The following is a 13390-nucleotide window of genomic DNA, read 5'->3' as shown; positions in this document are numbered from 1 at the left end:
GAGAGGAGAGCTGTCGAGTCTCTGAGCTCACTTCCTCTTCCTCCCAGCGTCTGCTCCTCCCACCTATGTTCTAACCTATCAGGTCAAGCAGCTTCTTTATTTAATCAACCAATGACCTTCCTCCATCACTGTAGAGAAATAATGTTACTTTTATTTGTTGGACCTTACAAATCAGATCCAGCCTGTATTTCCATATATGGCCATGTTTGTAGCAGAGGGTTTCTGTTGTTTTGTTTTGAGACAGGGTTTCTCTGTGTGGCTCCAAATGTCCAGAAATTCACTATGTAGACCAGGCTGGCCTCAATTTGGAGATCTGCTTGCCTCTGCCTTCCAAGTGCTGGGACGGAAGGCATGCGCCACCACCCAGCTAGTTTTGTTTTTTAAGGTGTGTATGTGTGTGTGCGCGTGTGCACACACACACTTGTGTACATACAAGCGTACATACTTACAGTGGCAAAATTTCAGATCCCTTGGAGCCAGAGTTACAAGTAGTTGTGAGCTGCCGCTGTGGGTGCTAGGAACTGAGCTTAGGTTCTCCGAGAGTACATGAGCATACATGCTCTTAACCACAGAGACCTCCCTCTAGGCCCCCAATGATTTTTGTTTTGATTTTTAGCAGTGTATATGGAGGCCCATCTGATTAGAGAAGGAAACTAAGAAGAGATGACTCCAGGAAAGAGGTTGGAGTCCTGTGGGAGTACAAGAAGGGTCTAGTCAGTACCTTCTTCTCTGACTGAAGCCTCAGGGTCATTCCAGCTCGGTGATCAGTGGTCATGAAAAGGGCACAGTTAGCAGGAAGCTAACAGCTTTTCTGAATTTCAGGCCATGCGATGCCCATTCGCTCCTTGACCTTTTCCCCCGACTCCCAGCTCCTCGTCACGGCTTCCGATGATGGCTACATCAAGATCTATGATGTGTGAGTTACCTTTTCAAGAGTAAAGATCTCAGCAACAGTGACAGGAGCCAGTCCTGTCCCCTTACTGATAGGAGCCACTCTAGGAATTTGCTGCCTGCTCTCATGACCATAAGTCAGCTCTGATGCTTTGGACTTCCCAGTCCTTCCTCCCCCAGCCAGCCCCTCCTGCTGGAGCCTTAGAGTGTGTCCCCAAGGTTTGTGTGGATGAAGTGTGCATCTGTTTAATCCTGGCAGGACTAGACACTGCTGCTCTCTGTCAGGCAGCCAGATGTTCTGGCTCCCTGGGATACAATTTTCTGGGTAGATATGTCGTATACAGCTGAGGAAATGGAGCTCTGGCTGTAGCTGGCCTAGAGTGATGGTTCTGCTTTCAGCAGATGTGCAGGCTGGCTTCTGGTTAGGGAAGCCCCCAGCTGTCCCATAGGTCTAGGTGGGGAGCCTTTTAAGATATGTTCTGGACTGATGGCATAGGACTGGGCAAATGGCTTGTGTGCCCAGCTCCACATTGAGGGCCTGCGCGCCCGTCTGTTGTGTCTCCCCCTACCCCCCCATTCTTATCCCACAGCTGTTGCCAGTATGTGCCTTGTACTGCCCTGGGTTTCATAATTAGCCTCCTGCTAAGTGTGCCTCTAGTTGATCGTTCTCCAGTTCCTTACACACTTTTCACCCCAACATGTGCTTTGTCATAACTCTATATTCATGTCCTTCGTGGGCCTCCCTGAGCTGTTTGAGTTTTAATTCTGCAATCAGAAGAGCGTGCTGCTTTTGACATTGCTGGTGGGAGCATGCTAGAGCCATGAGAAGAGACTGAAAGTCACGTGTGCTTGTTGGCAATAGAGTCAGCATAGGAGCAGCACTTTTGGGGTATCTCCCTCTGCCAGCTTTCACTGCTGCTCTTCCATGACCTCCCAAGAGCTGTTGAGGCAGCATGACGTAGTACCTTCCTAGTAATAATGAACCTCAGGATTTCTTACATTCTTGGGGGTCCATTGAATCCTGCAAGGGCTGCCTCTGCTCTCTGTAACTGAGGCTTGTTTCTAGGGGCAGAATTGCTGGCCTCAGATCCAGGTCTCCTGTCATAAGCATTGGTTTCCCAGGAGAGGTGGATGGCTCAGCAGTTACGAGCACTTGCCAGTCTTCCAGAGTTTGTTCCCAGCACCCACACTGGTGTTCACAATTCCTTCTAACTCCAGCCCCAGGGGTTTATGTTCCCTTTTGGACTCCATGGGCACCTGCACACAGGTGGAACACACACATAAATTTTTTTTTTCCAAAATAAAAAAAACATAAAAATGGTTGTAGGAATTGGGCCTAGCTTGGATTTTTTTGTTTGTTTGTTTGTTTGGCTTTTTAAGGTTTTTTTGTTTGTTTGTTTTGATATCACCTTATATTTGGTTTTGACAGGGTCTCACTATATAGTCCTAACTGGCCTGGAACTTGATATGTATAACAGGATGGCCTCTAAATCACAGAGCTCTACCTTTTTCTGCCTCTCGAATGCTGGGATTAAAGGCATGTGTCACCATGCCCAGCTGCCTGCCTTGTTCTTGACTAGGTCACAAGTGTTCTATGGAGCCATATGCATTATGTGCTTGCTGCTTTCCTGTCACATGGGAAAGGTCCTATTGCAGAGGGTCTAGCTGGCTGATCACCTCTGCTGCTCAGAGCCTGCATCTGGGAACTGGCTGAGCCATTTCTAGCCTCCAAGCTCTAGATATTTTTAACTTAATGCTGCTGTAGAAATGTGTCTGGTGTTTGATGCTACTTCACTGAAAATGGAACTTATTACATATGGTCATCCTGTTATCATACCCAGCCATGTGAGCAGAGCCAATAGTTCACTAACAAATTCAGCAATTAGAGCAAATTAATATCTCCATTCTGTTTGAATCTTTCTTCTTCCAGACAACATGCCAACTTGGCTGGCACACTGAGTGGCCACGCATCCTGGGTGCTGAACGTTGCCTTCTGCCCTGATGACACTCACTTTGTCTCCAGGTACGTAGGAGTCTTACGTTTCTAAAACGCTTGCCGGGGAAGGCAGTCTTCTGGTAATGTATCTAACACCGAGAGAGTATATTACATGACTTTTTAACATCGGGGGCTGGAGGGATGACTCAGCAGTTTAAGAGCACTGACCCTTTGGTTTCCAGCTCACAACGATCTGACTCCAGTTCCAAGTGATCCCATGCTCTGTTCTGGCCTACTAACATACATTCAGACAAAATACGCAAAGAAAATTTAAACCTATTTAAAATAATAAAATAAAATTCAAGTTGGCCAGGCATGGAGGCACAGTCCTTAATCCCAGCCCTGGAGAGGCCAGAGGCAAGTGGATCTGTCTTGGAGAATTCAAGGCTAGACTAGTCTACATAGTAAGCTCATAGACAGCTAGAATTATGTGGTAAGGTGCTGTCCAAAAGTCGTCTTTGTTTACTTTAGCTTTTAAAGGGCTTCACTGTTGTTTTTAAGCAATGAATAAAGATACTCTTTTAAACTATTGAAATCTTAGATTTTTTTTAAAAAAGTCTAGATTCTACTTACTGTCTTGACATATCCCTGTGTTCCAAGAGGAATTTAGAATCTGCTGATCTGCCTATAAAATGTGTTTATGGATGCCAGTAATATCTAGGGCCCTAGAGGCCGAGGTGGTTCAGAAGGGTATTTGACACCTCACCAGACCTCCCTCTTATCCAGAAAAGGGTAGAGAAGCTTGAAGCGCCTAACAATGGTGAGGAGACATCTGGTCACACCTGTTCTGACTCTTGTCTAGCAATAAGGGGTCCTCTAAAGGCAGAGGTGTTGGTCTGCAAAAGAGTGTAGACTATGTTAGTTTCTGATTCTAACATTTGCTTTCCAAACAGTTCATCTGACAAAAGTGTAAAGGTTTGGGATGTTGGAACAAGGACCTGTGTTCACACCTTCTTTGATCACCAGGATCAGGTATGGAATAAGAAGCGTGCCAGTGCCCTTGTGTTCAGCTTACTGGCCACACTCCTTACTAGCCGTTCTGTTGGAGTTAAGACTGGTAGAACCCTGGGACATATTAGCCTTGTGACCATGAGGCATGTCTGCTACACATGGTAAACACAGAACTGACTACACCCCTTCTTTGAAATTATAAACCTAAGCCTGGAACCCTTTTCTGGGCGCTTCTAAAAGAGCCTCTCTCTTTGGAAAGTTCCATTGCTTAACATAATCATCATTTACATTTTTGGGATTATCCAGGGATGTAATTTTTTTTAAATATAGAGGCTACAGCTTGTAATGACAGTGTTAAGCCTGGTTTCCATCTTTATCTTTGTAAGGTGAATAGGAAATAGTAACATTGTTGTAGGTCCTTCTTGATCCTTACTGTTCCTAAGACTGCCCTGGGGAAGCTTAAAGTGCCACCGGTGAGCTGTGGGCCATGATCCGTGCCTGTCATCCACTGGCAGCTTTCTTGCCTGGTCAGTCTCAACTCTGAAATAAGTGGATTCTGATTTAGTCAGTGTCACGTGGGCCTGAGATTCCTTTCCTTTTTCCCTTTCTTGAACAAGGGGAAGGGATTTTTTAAACAATCTCACACTTTAGCCCAGACTGGCCTTGAATTTTCTGCAGTTCTCCTGCTGGGATTACAGGTGTGAACCACCTTGCCTGGCTAAGAGTACTTTTCTTTCCTGCACATTGTCATCATTGCTGTCTCAGCAGCTCCAAGTAGCAAGGGTTTAGACTCTAGAGGAAAGAGAAACTACTAGACAACATGAGAATTCAAATGTTCCGAGCAACAAATCAGCCTTTAATATATTTGAATGCTTTTAGAGGTCTTACACAGTCTCTCTTTTTGAGTACATCTTATGGTTAACTAACAATTATTCGTGCTGCTTTGTATTTATCTTAAATTATTGTAGTGAAGCCAAGGTGGTGGTGGCGCACGCCATTAATCCCAGCACCTGGGAGGCAGAGGCAGGTGGATCTCTGAATTCAAGACCAGCCTGGTCTACAAGAGCTAGTTTCCAGGACAGACTCCAAAGCTACAGAGAAACCTTGTCTCAAAAAAAAACCCATATCTATATCTATATATACATATATATAGATATATGATCATATATATTATATCTCAGTGAGGTTAAAGAGTTGAGTCTCAGTAGTCCACTATTGGCTTTAAGCATTTTAAGTCCTAACTCTGTTGCTTATTGTGTGAGGTTCTTGTTATGGTGTTTCTGAGAAAGATGTTTGGAATGGAAGTGAGGCCCTTCTATGGACTGAAACCAAGGCTAGCCTCCAATCTCACGGTGAGGGTGACAGTCTGACCACACAGACTGTGATTCCTAGTAATCACAAAGTTAACTCACCACATCCATTCTAAGAGGAAATATAAAGCTGCTAATTCAAGCAGTCAAAAAAAAAAAAATCAGTGATGCTCAGTACCATGTTGTCTGGTTCCCAGGTCTTTGAGCAAGGGGTAATGGTTGACTGGGTGGGGGTAGGCACAGGAGGTAGGTGAGTGGTTTGCAGTTTTGCCTACAGGCTTCTCCTGGGAGCATAGTGCTGGGCCTAGGCGGAATCACTTCATGGCATTAGGTAGCTTTTAAAAGGACAGCAGATTGTCGCATTTTAGAGACGGAGGCTAGGCTAGGCTCCATCACTGCTGGCCTCGTGCTAGTCTAGATGGAGAAGAAAAGGACAGTGTCCATCCTCTTAGCGTTCCTTACCAAAATTGCAGGAATTAGAATGCTTTTTGTTTCTATTTGCAGGTTTGGGGAGTAAAATATAGTGGAAACGGATCAAAAATTGTGTCTGTTGGAGATGACCAGGAAATTCACGTCTATGACTGCCCAATTTAAACACCAGCATCTTCAGGGCCAGTGCCAGAGTATGCAGGGTTGATTGTGACATTCCTTGCCTTCTTAGGCACACTTAAAATACAGCATATATTGTAGTAAATTTTGTAGCTACAGTATAAAGTTTTTCCTGTTTTATTGGAAATGTTGCTCATATTTTAATGTAAATAAAGCATTCTTAATGCAAGCACCTGCATTTGTGAACACGCTGCTTGCTCTTTTCCTGCCCCTGTCCCTGGAGAAGAGTGTGAACCGGCATTGTTAGTGACAGGAGCAGAGATCCAGGTGCTCGCTGTTCCTGGGTGACTCGTGACGTGCCACGAGCTCCCTCGGGCTGTCCTAAACACGCCACCCTGCATCAGAATGGAGTTCTGCCTGCCTGGGGATCCTTCTGTGTGACAGACTTAAAATGCTCTCTTGGCCACACCCTCATTTCCCCGTTCTTCCCGAGAGGTCTGCCCTACTGGCAGCCTGCCTTCACCACTGCAGGCTCCAGACTGGCAGAAGGCTGAGCACTGCCCTGCCTCAGACTAGAGTTCCAGCACCTTTGTCCTTCTGCAGTCTCCTCCAGACGGGGTCTGCGGGGTAATGGGGAAGGCTTACGGGTGAAACTGCCTGCTCGCTCTGTGCTCATCCTCAGGCCCAGCTCTCTAGACCAGTCTATGATTATCATAATGCTTGATTATTTCCCATCTCCACCCTGCTCACCCTCTTATAGCTACTGTCCTGTTTCCTCTGTGTCCTCAGACAGCTCTCACCCTCACGGTTCAGAGGCTCCTCAGAGCCCTTGTCCCCCATTCCCTTCTGCTCTTCCCCACTTCTCTAGCCCTCCATTGCAGTTTACCCCGACTTCTGCACTCATCCCATTCCCCAGGAGAAAGATCCTTCCTTCTGTCTACCAGTGTGAGTCAGGCTGGCACTTAACACTGTTGATAGTCAAGAAAAGAAAAAGCAAAGCCATTTGTCTCTCATAGCAGCTTAATTTTAAAGTGACAAATGTACAGGTGGGAAGGTTAAGTGACACCCTGCAGATCTGAACAAGGGAGAGCTGAACACAGTTGTGTCCCATCGCTAGCTAAACAAGCTCTCCAGCAGTGACTAGGGCTCACAGCACAGGAACATCAGCCAGAGTTGTGGTCTGGTTATAAACTGGATTAGCTGAATTCAATTTTAAGTCTGTCCTGGCCAGTGGTGAAGTGGGCATAGGTGGACTTTCTGTGCTTTGAACAAATTATGTTCCCCTAGCCAGCAAAGTTTTGGGGAGCCTGGTCCGGCTAGCTGGCTTCCCAACCAGCCACAGGTCTGGTCTGTCATTGGACCCTCCTAGGGGAGGTGCCTGGTCTGCATCCAACTCTGGTGACATAGAAACAAAATAAGGGTGGATCTGACAGGTTAGCCCAGCAGCTTCAGAAGCAGGGTGTTTAACGGTTGTAGAAAAGAAAGGAGTAGTAACGGCTAGAGGCTGAGGTAGCCTTATTTAAAGTGCAGTCTGCCTGCCAGGAACAAAGGAGTGACTACCTGTCCCAAGCAGCTGTCACTGTCAGTGGGGTATTCATGCCAGCTAACTAGAAGAACTTCGTTAGTTCCGTTCTCACCAAGCATCGCAAACAGGAAGCTCTTTGTAGTATGGCTGTGCAGTGAGTGGAACGGGCCTCGAGGAAGGAGCGGTGTGGAGAAGAAGGTGAAAATACTGAGGGTTCTGTGCTATTGCACACCCTTACGTCACCCGGAGACCCCAGACGGCTGTGCTGGGGGCAGCCTTCAGCATTCTCCCTTGGGTGCTTCTACATAGAGGCTGCCAGGAACACGGGAGGGTTTAGCCTTCTGAGGGTGAGCACTTTGGTGGGACAACATTGCGACGGTTGTCAGCAGATACTCATTAAAACCACAACGAACAAGGTGTGGGGTCACAGGCAGATGGCTTTATTGGCTTATTTAAAATGGGTTTGTCATCACAAGGCTTGGAAAGTTCAGAAAACTTCCTAGACAGATGGTTAGACAAACCCCTTTGTAACCACTCACGGGACAGACAGTGGGAGCTAGACTGGCCTTGCAGCTCTGAGTGCAGCCTACTCAGTATGAACAGGCATGCTGGGCCAAGAGCAAGCCATGTATGTGCTTTGTATTGTCTAAGAGTGCTAGAGTCTAGATTCAGAAATATTAGCAGACCTGAGCTCATACTTCGGTGACTTTGCCAAGGGAGGAAAGGGAGAAAAACCACAGATTAGAGATGGACCAGACCTTCTTGGCCTTTGTTAGGGGCCAAGCATTGCTATCTGGGCCGACTGTGGAACTGAACCATGGCAAAGCCACTAAGAAGCACAAAGGGTCAATGTGGTACTAGCATCTCCAGAGTATGTCCTGAAAGTACAAATGAACAGATTCCATATGCAGACTAGACATGATTGAACTTAAAACATTTAAATATAAATCAAGCTATAACTTAAGTTACAACTAGAAGAGAAACAAGAAAACCCAAAGACAACTCAGCAATGAGGACTGCTGAACACATACACAGGACACCCCAAACATGAGGCTATTAAAGCGATGCCATTTTCATTGTGCCACGTTTACATTCATCGTGTACTAGTCCGAGCAGGCCATGCCACACTGCGCCATCATGCCGTCTGGCACTGCACACCAGCGCGGGGGCCTTCGTCATCCTCCTCATAGGCCTCCCTGTGCTGGCGCCAGTTCTGCTCATTGGGATTGAACTCCTTCAGCTCCACCTGATCCATGTCCTCCGTGATCCTCACCTTCTGCCGCGCTGGGAGCAGAGCCTCCAGCTGAGAAAGCTTCTCCTGAGGAAGCCAGTGTTTCTCGGGGAAGGCGACCTGCGGAGGTGAGCACACAGGGACATGGGGTTTCTTTGCTTTCCGTCAAGGCAGTTGATGGTGTAACTCAGAGAAAAGGCTGCACTTACTAAAAACTGTATGATCAGCATCCCTTTCTCCAGTGGGGCCTTGTAGATGGGCATTCCCTCGTTGCGCACACACTTCAGGTCTCCATGCTTTATCACCTCACCTGCACAGAGAAGATTCCTTTATGAGAAAGGAAGACAGGGAGCCTGGAGAGGCTGACTCCTCAGGACAGTGACGGTGGGCTCTACTGGCTCTGCACTGATGATGGGCAGACTACCCGGCTGGCCCACATCAGGAAGGCAGCAAGCACACTAAGACCTCTACCATAATGTGGAATGGTTTAAAGTCAGGCCCCCTCACCTGGCCTCCAATAGGGCCAGAACCTGCCCAGCTGTCTCTTCAAGCGATTGTGGATGTCCCTAACACAAAAGAGGGTGCCTGTGCTGCTCACAGGTTCAGGCAGAGCTTAGAAAGGGATTCACAGGAGCCTCCCAGCTCCCTGCTCAAGGAACAGCTTCCTGAGTGACTTGCCTGCTCACAAACCACACGCTCTGCTTCAGGCTGGTGAGCAGGGATATCCCGCACCACACGCTCTGCTTCAGGCTGGGGAGCTGGGATATCCCGCACCACATGCTCTGCCTTGTCCATGCTGACAATATCTCTAAAGGCAACATGGGAGCTTAGAACCTGGGGCACTTAAGATGCTCCCCTAATACTAAAAGTGTCATCTCCCAGCAGTCACGGAAGACATCTGGGGCAGAGAGGTGTCTGGAAAATGTGCCCATGAAAATGGACAAAGGCTGGGCTGTAGCTCAGTTGTCCAGGGCCTTCCTAGTATGCACAAGAGCCTATGTTCAGTCTGCAGTACCACAAAATGTAAGAGATAAAAACGGACAAGGAAAAGGAATGTTGGGAGAAAAGGGGGAAGGGATAAAGGAAGCTAAGGACATCTTATTCAGCAGTTCCTCCCCAGAGGAACAGCGCTCTACAGAAAGTGGTATGTCTTTCACAGCAGGGGAACAGCGCTCTACAGAAAGTTCGAGACCAGCCTGGTCTACAGAGCTAGTTCCAGGACAGGCTCCAAAACCACAGAGAAACCCTGTCTCGAAAAAAAAAAAAAAAAAAAAAAAAAAAAAAAAAAAAAAAAAAAAAAAAAAAAAAAAAAAAGAAAGTGGTATGTCTTTCACAGTGGTTTTATTTTTTTTATTTTTTTAAAATATTTATTTATTTATTATGTATACAATATGCTGTCTGTGTGTATTCCTGCAGGCCAGAAGAGGGCACCAGACCCCTTTACAGATGGTTGTGAGCCACCATGTGGTTGCTGGGAATTGAACTCAGGACCTTTGGAAGAGCAGGCAATGCTCTTAACCTCTGAGCCATCTCTCCAGCCCTCACAGTGGTTTTAAAATCTACAGTGTACCAGTGCACTCTCCTTGGGGTCATCCCTGCCCATGGAGGATGGTAAGGTGACTGCGTGGCTGAACAGGCACAGGTTGTTGAGCTTTTGTGCTGTTAGTGGGGATGTTTTCTGTACCCTTTCTGTTTGTTTCCTCAGGTGCCACTTAATACTGTCCCCAGCCCAGCTCCCAAGAGCTGGGAGCTGGGAACCCTGAGGCCAAGAGTGGAAAACCATAAGGGAGAAAAGGGAAAAGCCCTGGCCACCTCTGCCAAAGGTAGCCCCCGCTTTAATCAACCATGAGTCCTCAAGAGATTCAACAGTGAAGGAAGGGGTAGAGAAACCAATACCAAAGGAGAAAGGAAAAGAGCAACACACACACACACACGTACACACACACATGCACACACAAAATCTCCCAAAGAAATTCCTATCAGGTTTTTTAGATGCCCTGCCCTTTTCCTACCTGAGCAAGGAAATGGATTTCTAAGAGTTTGTTTCCCCTCCCTTTGGGATTCCTTCCCCATACCCCTCCTTCTATCCTTGACTCCCACCTTCCCCAGGCTGGGGCAGGAAAGGCAGAGGGAGGCCCTGCCTCAGGAATTCTACCAGGAGGCCCCGAACTTGTCATATTCCCCACCCTTGGTGAAGAATGAACTTTCCCAAAGAAGCCATTCAAATGCTGCAAGCCTGGCTCTAAGAATGGCTACAGTCTGGGGTCTGAGACACACAACCAGGCTGGTCCTGTTCATAGCAATGACCTGAGGCCTTGTGTGAGACACAGGTCCTTAAATTTTCTACTTCAAGTGACAGGAGGAACTGGGCAGCTGGGAGGGTTGTGGCGCAGAGCCTGTAGAAAGGCGTCGGCTTTTAAAACGGTACAGACTGCATCACGGTGCAGTGCTTGCCAATGACCCTGGATGAAGTACGCATGCACACCACAAACAGAAGAGCAAATGGGGTAAAAGGTTAGTGACAAATCTCATACTGGTGACCTTGTATGTTTTTATCTCTACAACGTTGTGTAAGCTTGAGAAATGTTCTGTTTTTGAGAAGTCTCATTCTTACAGCTTTTCTAAGTCTGATCCTCTTGCTCAAGCTCTACCCGCTGAGCTTACAAGCCTGCTCCGGCACACCTGGTCTGTGTGGAGCTGGGGACTGAACCTACATCCCTGCACATACACACATTGTCTCCACAGAAAGAGCATCTTTCAGACTCAGCCCAGGCTGGCTTCAGTCTTGCAATCTCTGACTCCAGCATACTGAGTACTAGGATTATGTGCATATACCAACATGCATGGAAGTTTGAAACTCAGATTTTTAAAATCACCATAAATTGATGAGTTTAGAAACGCAATCTCATTTCCCATCACCTCCAGCAAAGGAGTCAGAGGGAGGCAGCAGACAAGACTGGGAAGAAGGGAAGGCAGGAAGGGATTTGGGCAGAGGCAGGAGTGGTCCTGGAGGCTGGCCACAGACGCAGGTGCTGGCCTACCCCACAGGACTTGGGTCTTATCACCAGCTCCCACCGCCTGTGCTGCAGGCTTATCAGCCAGTTACAACTTCCCAACCTCCTTATTGGAAACCCCTGCCTGTGCCAAGACCCCAGAGCACCTAGATTGTTCAGCTTCTTCCATATTATGCAGACACCTTGGCTGTGCACAGCTGCCTTTGCCACTAGCCCAGCCTCAACCTCAGTCCCTTCTAGGCTGGTGCTCTAGAGCCTGTATGGATCCATGACGTGTGTAAATCAGCCTTCCTGGATGCTGAGAGCCTGGGGTCCCAGGACCCCTTTTCAGCCCAGAGACAGCTCCTATGGGTGTGTGCAGTCAGTTCCTGTGGAAGCCTCTGAAGATAAGCTCATAGCTAATGTCTTCCCCACCACCACAGGAAAATGCTATTTGAAAACGTTCTCATAGGTAACAGCTCAGAAACCAGAGGAACATACAAGAATCAGAATCAGCACAGACCCTACTTGATAGAAAAGGCTTGTGATCAGCTGTGGTCCACTACCAAATGTGTAAATTTTAAGCGGATCTGGAAGAGTCTAGATAAAACTTCAGGCTCAGAAGATTCTTACTTAAGAGCCCCCTTCCTACCCCAGGAGAATAGTAAAGAAATTTATCACATTCTCCAGTCATGCGTGGTAACTTCATAGCGTGAGGCCGACGAGATGCGCAGTGGGTAAAGGCTCTGGCTGCACAAACGGCGACCAGAGTGAACCCAGAACCTGCAGCAGAGGACAGGATCAACTCCCCAAAGTTGTCCTCTGACCTACACACACACACACAGTATATTGTAAGAAATTAAACTTAGGGGCTTGAAAGATTGTTTAGCAATTAAGAATAGGTTCTGTTCTTATTGTTCAGGAGCAGAGTTCAGGTCCCATGTCAGGTGCCTGCTTGTATGTAACGCTAGCTCCAGGAAGATCCTCTGGCCTCCACAGGTACACTTACACTGCGCACACACCCACACAAGGACATATACACATAGGCATAATTAAAAATAAAATATATCCTTAAAAGAATAAGATGACTTCATTATTTTAAAATATTTAGAGTATGGGGAGGGCGGTACCTACCTGACCTGGATGTGATAGCAAGGACTCGATCATCCAGTGTTTTTATTGTCTTCTTGAAGCCACAAAGAGCTTCAGAAAGCTGAATTTTCATTTTCATGATCAAATCATGGCCTCGTCTCTGAAAGACACTATGATCCTTCTGATCAAGCACAATTATGACATCACCAGGCTCCAGCTCAGGCTCCTGATCTCCTTCTCCATGAAACAGTATCTTTTGCCCATCCTTCATACCTATGAAACATCACCCTTAGGATTAGCCACTTCTCACAGCAGAGCTCAGCGCTGTTGAAGGGACCGAGATCTTTGGGGCTTTTAACTCATTAAACCTCCACCTCCCGTGGGCACGGTGTTGGAGGAGTAGCTGGGATAACTGCCTAGCAAAGGCTTTACTTCCACCACTGGCTGAGTCAAAGGCGAAGCAGGAAGAGGGCGAATAAGATCCCACATCTGACCAGATCACACTCCTGGGCCACGGGCTCTCAAGTGTGAGGAGGTCAGGACCCACTTCAGGCTCTGTGGCCTGAAGCCACAGAATGCTGGTTACAGACACAAGGTCAAGGCAGGTTTAAGTTCTTCTAGCAGCTCATGGCTTGACTTGGTCTCATCTGATATATGACATATTTGCTGGATCAGAAATTCAGAATCAGGATCTTTGGAAAAACAGAAGGGACTGAAATGTGCCTTAAGACGATGGTACCAGACGAGACAGCAAGGAGAGGCGCTGCATTTGTGTGTGTGTGTGTGTGTGTGTGTGTGTGTGTGTGTGTGTGTGTGTGTGTAGGGGAAGGGATGGGGTGTGTGTGTGTGTGT

At 47.2% G+C, this 13390-nt stretch overlaps 2 protein-coding genes across 5 annotated transcripts in view; one reads left to right on the top strand and one right to left on the bottom strand.

The window, feature by feature from the left end:
• The window catches only part of Wdr61 (WD repeat domain 61), a 20235-nt gene extending 14302 nt beyond the window's left edge, over positions 1–5933 (top strand). For all 4 annotated transcript variants that reach the window (XM_005347377.3, XM_005347378.3, XM_026779480.1 and 1 more), the window contains exons 8-11: positions 823–916; positions 2822–2914; positions 3781–3859; positions 5653–5933. In XM_005347377.3, coding sequence (XP_005347434.1) covers positions 823–916; positions 2822–2914; positions 3781–3859; positions 5653–5742 — 356 coding nt within the window. In that variant the 3' untranslated portion in view covers positions 5743–5933. The remainder of the gene's footprint in view (positions 1–822; positions 917–2821; positions 2915–3780; positions 3860–5652) is intronic.
• Positions 5934–7641: 1708 nt separating this feature from the next.
• Positions 7642–13390, bottom strand: part of Dnaja4 (DnaJ heat shock protein family (Hsp40) member A4) — a 17072-nt gene continuing 11323 nt past the window's right edge. The window contains exons 6-8 of the mRNA XM_005347376.1: positions 12581–12811; positions 8663–8763; positions 7642–8573 (exon numbers count right to left, since the gene is read on the bottom strand). Coding sequence (XP_005347433.1) covers positions 8358–8573; positions 8663–8763; positions 12581–12811 — 548 coding nt within the window. The 3' untranslated portion in view covers positions 7642–8357. The remainder of the gene's footprint in view (positions 8574–8662; positions 8764–12580; positions 12812–13390) is intronic.

Source organism: Microtus ochrogaster, chromosome 5 (genome assembly GCF_000317375.1).
Source record: "Microtus ochrogaster isolate Prairie Vole_2 chromosome 5, MicOch1.0, whole genome shotgun sequence".
Lineage (NCBI taxonomy): Eukaryota > Metazoa > Chordata > Mammalia > Rodentia > Cricetidae > Microtus > Microtus ochrogaster.
The sequence above is the reverse complement of the archived record's forward strand: the minus strand, read 5'-3'. Positions and strand labels throughout refer to the sequence as shown.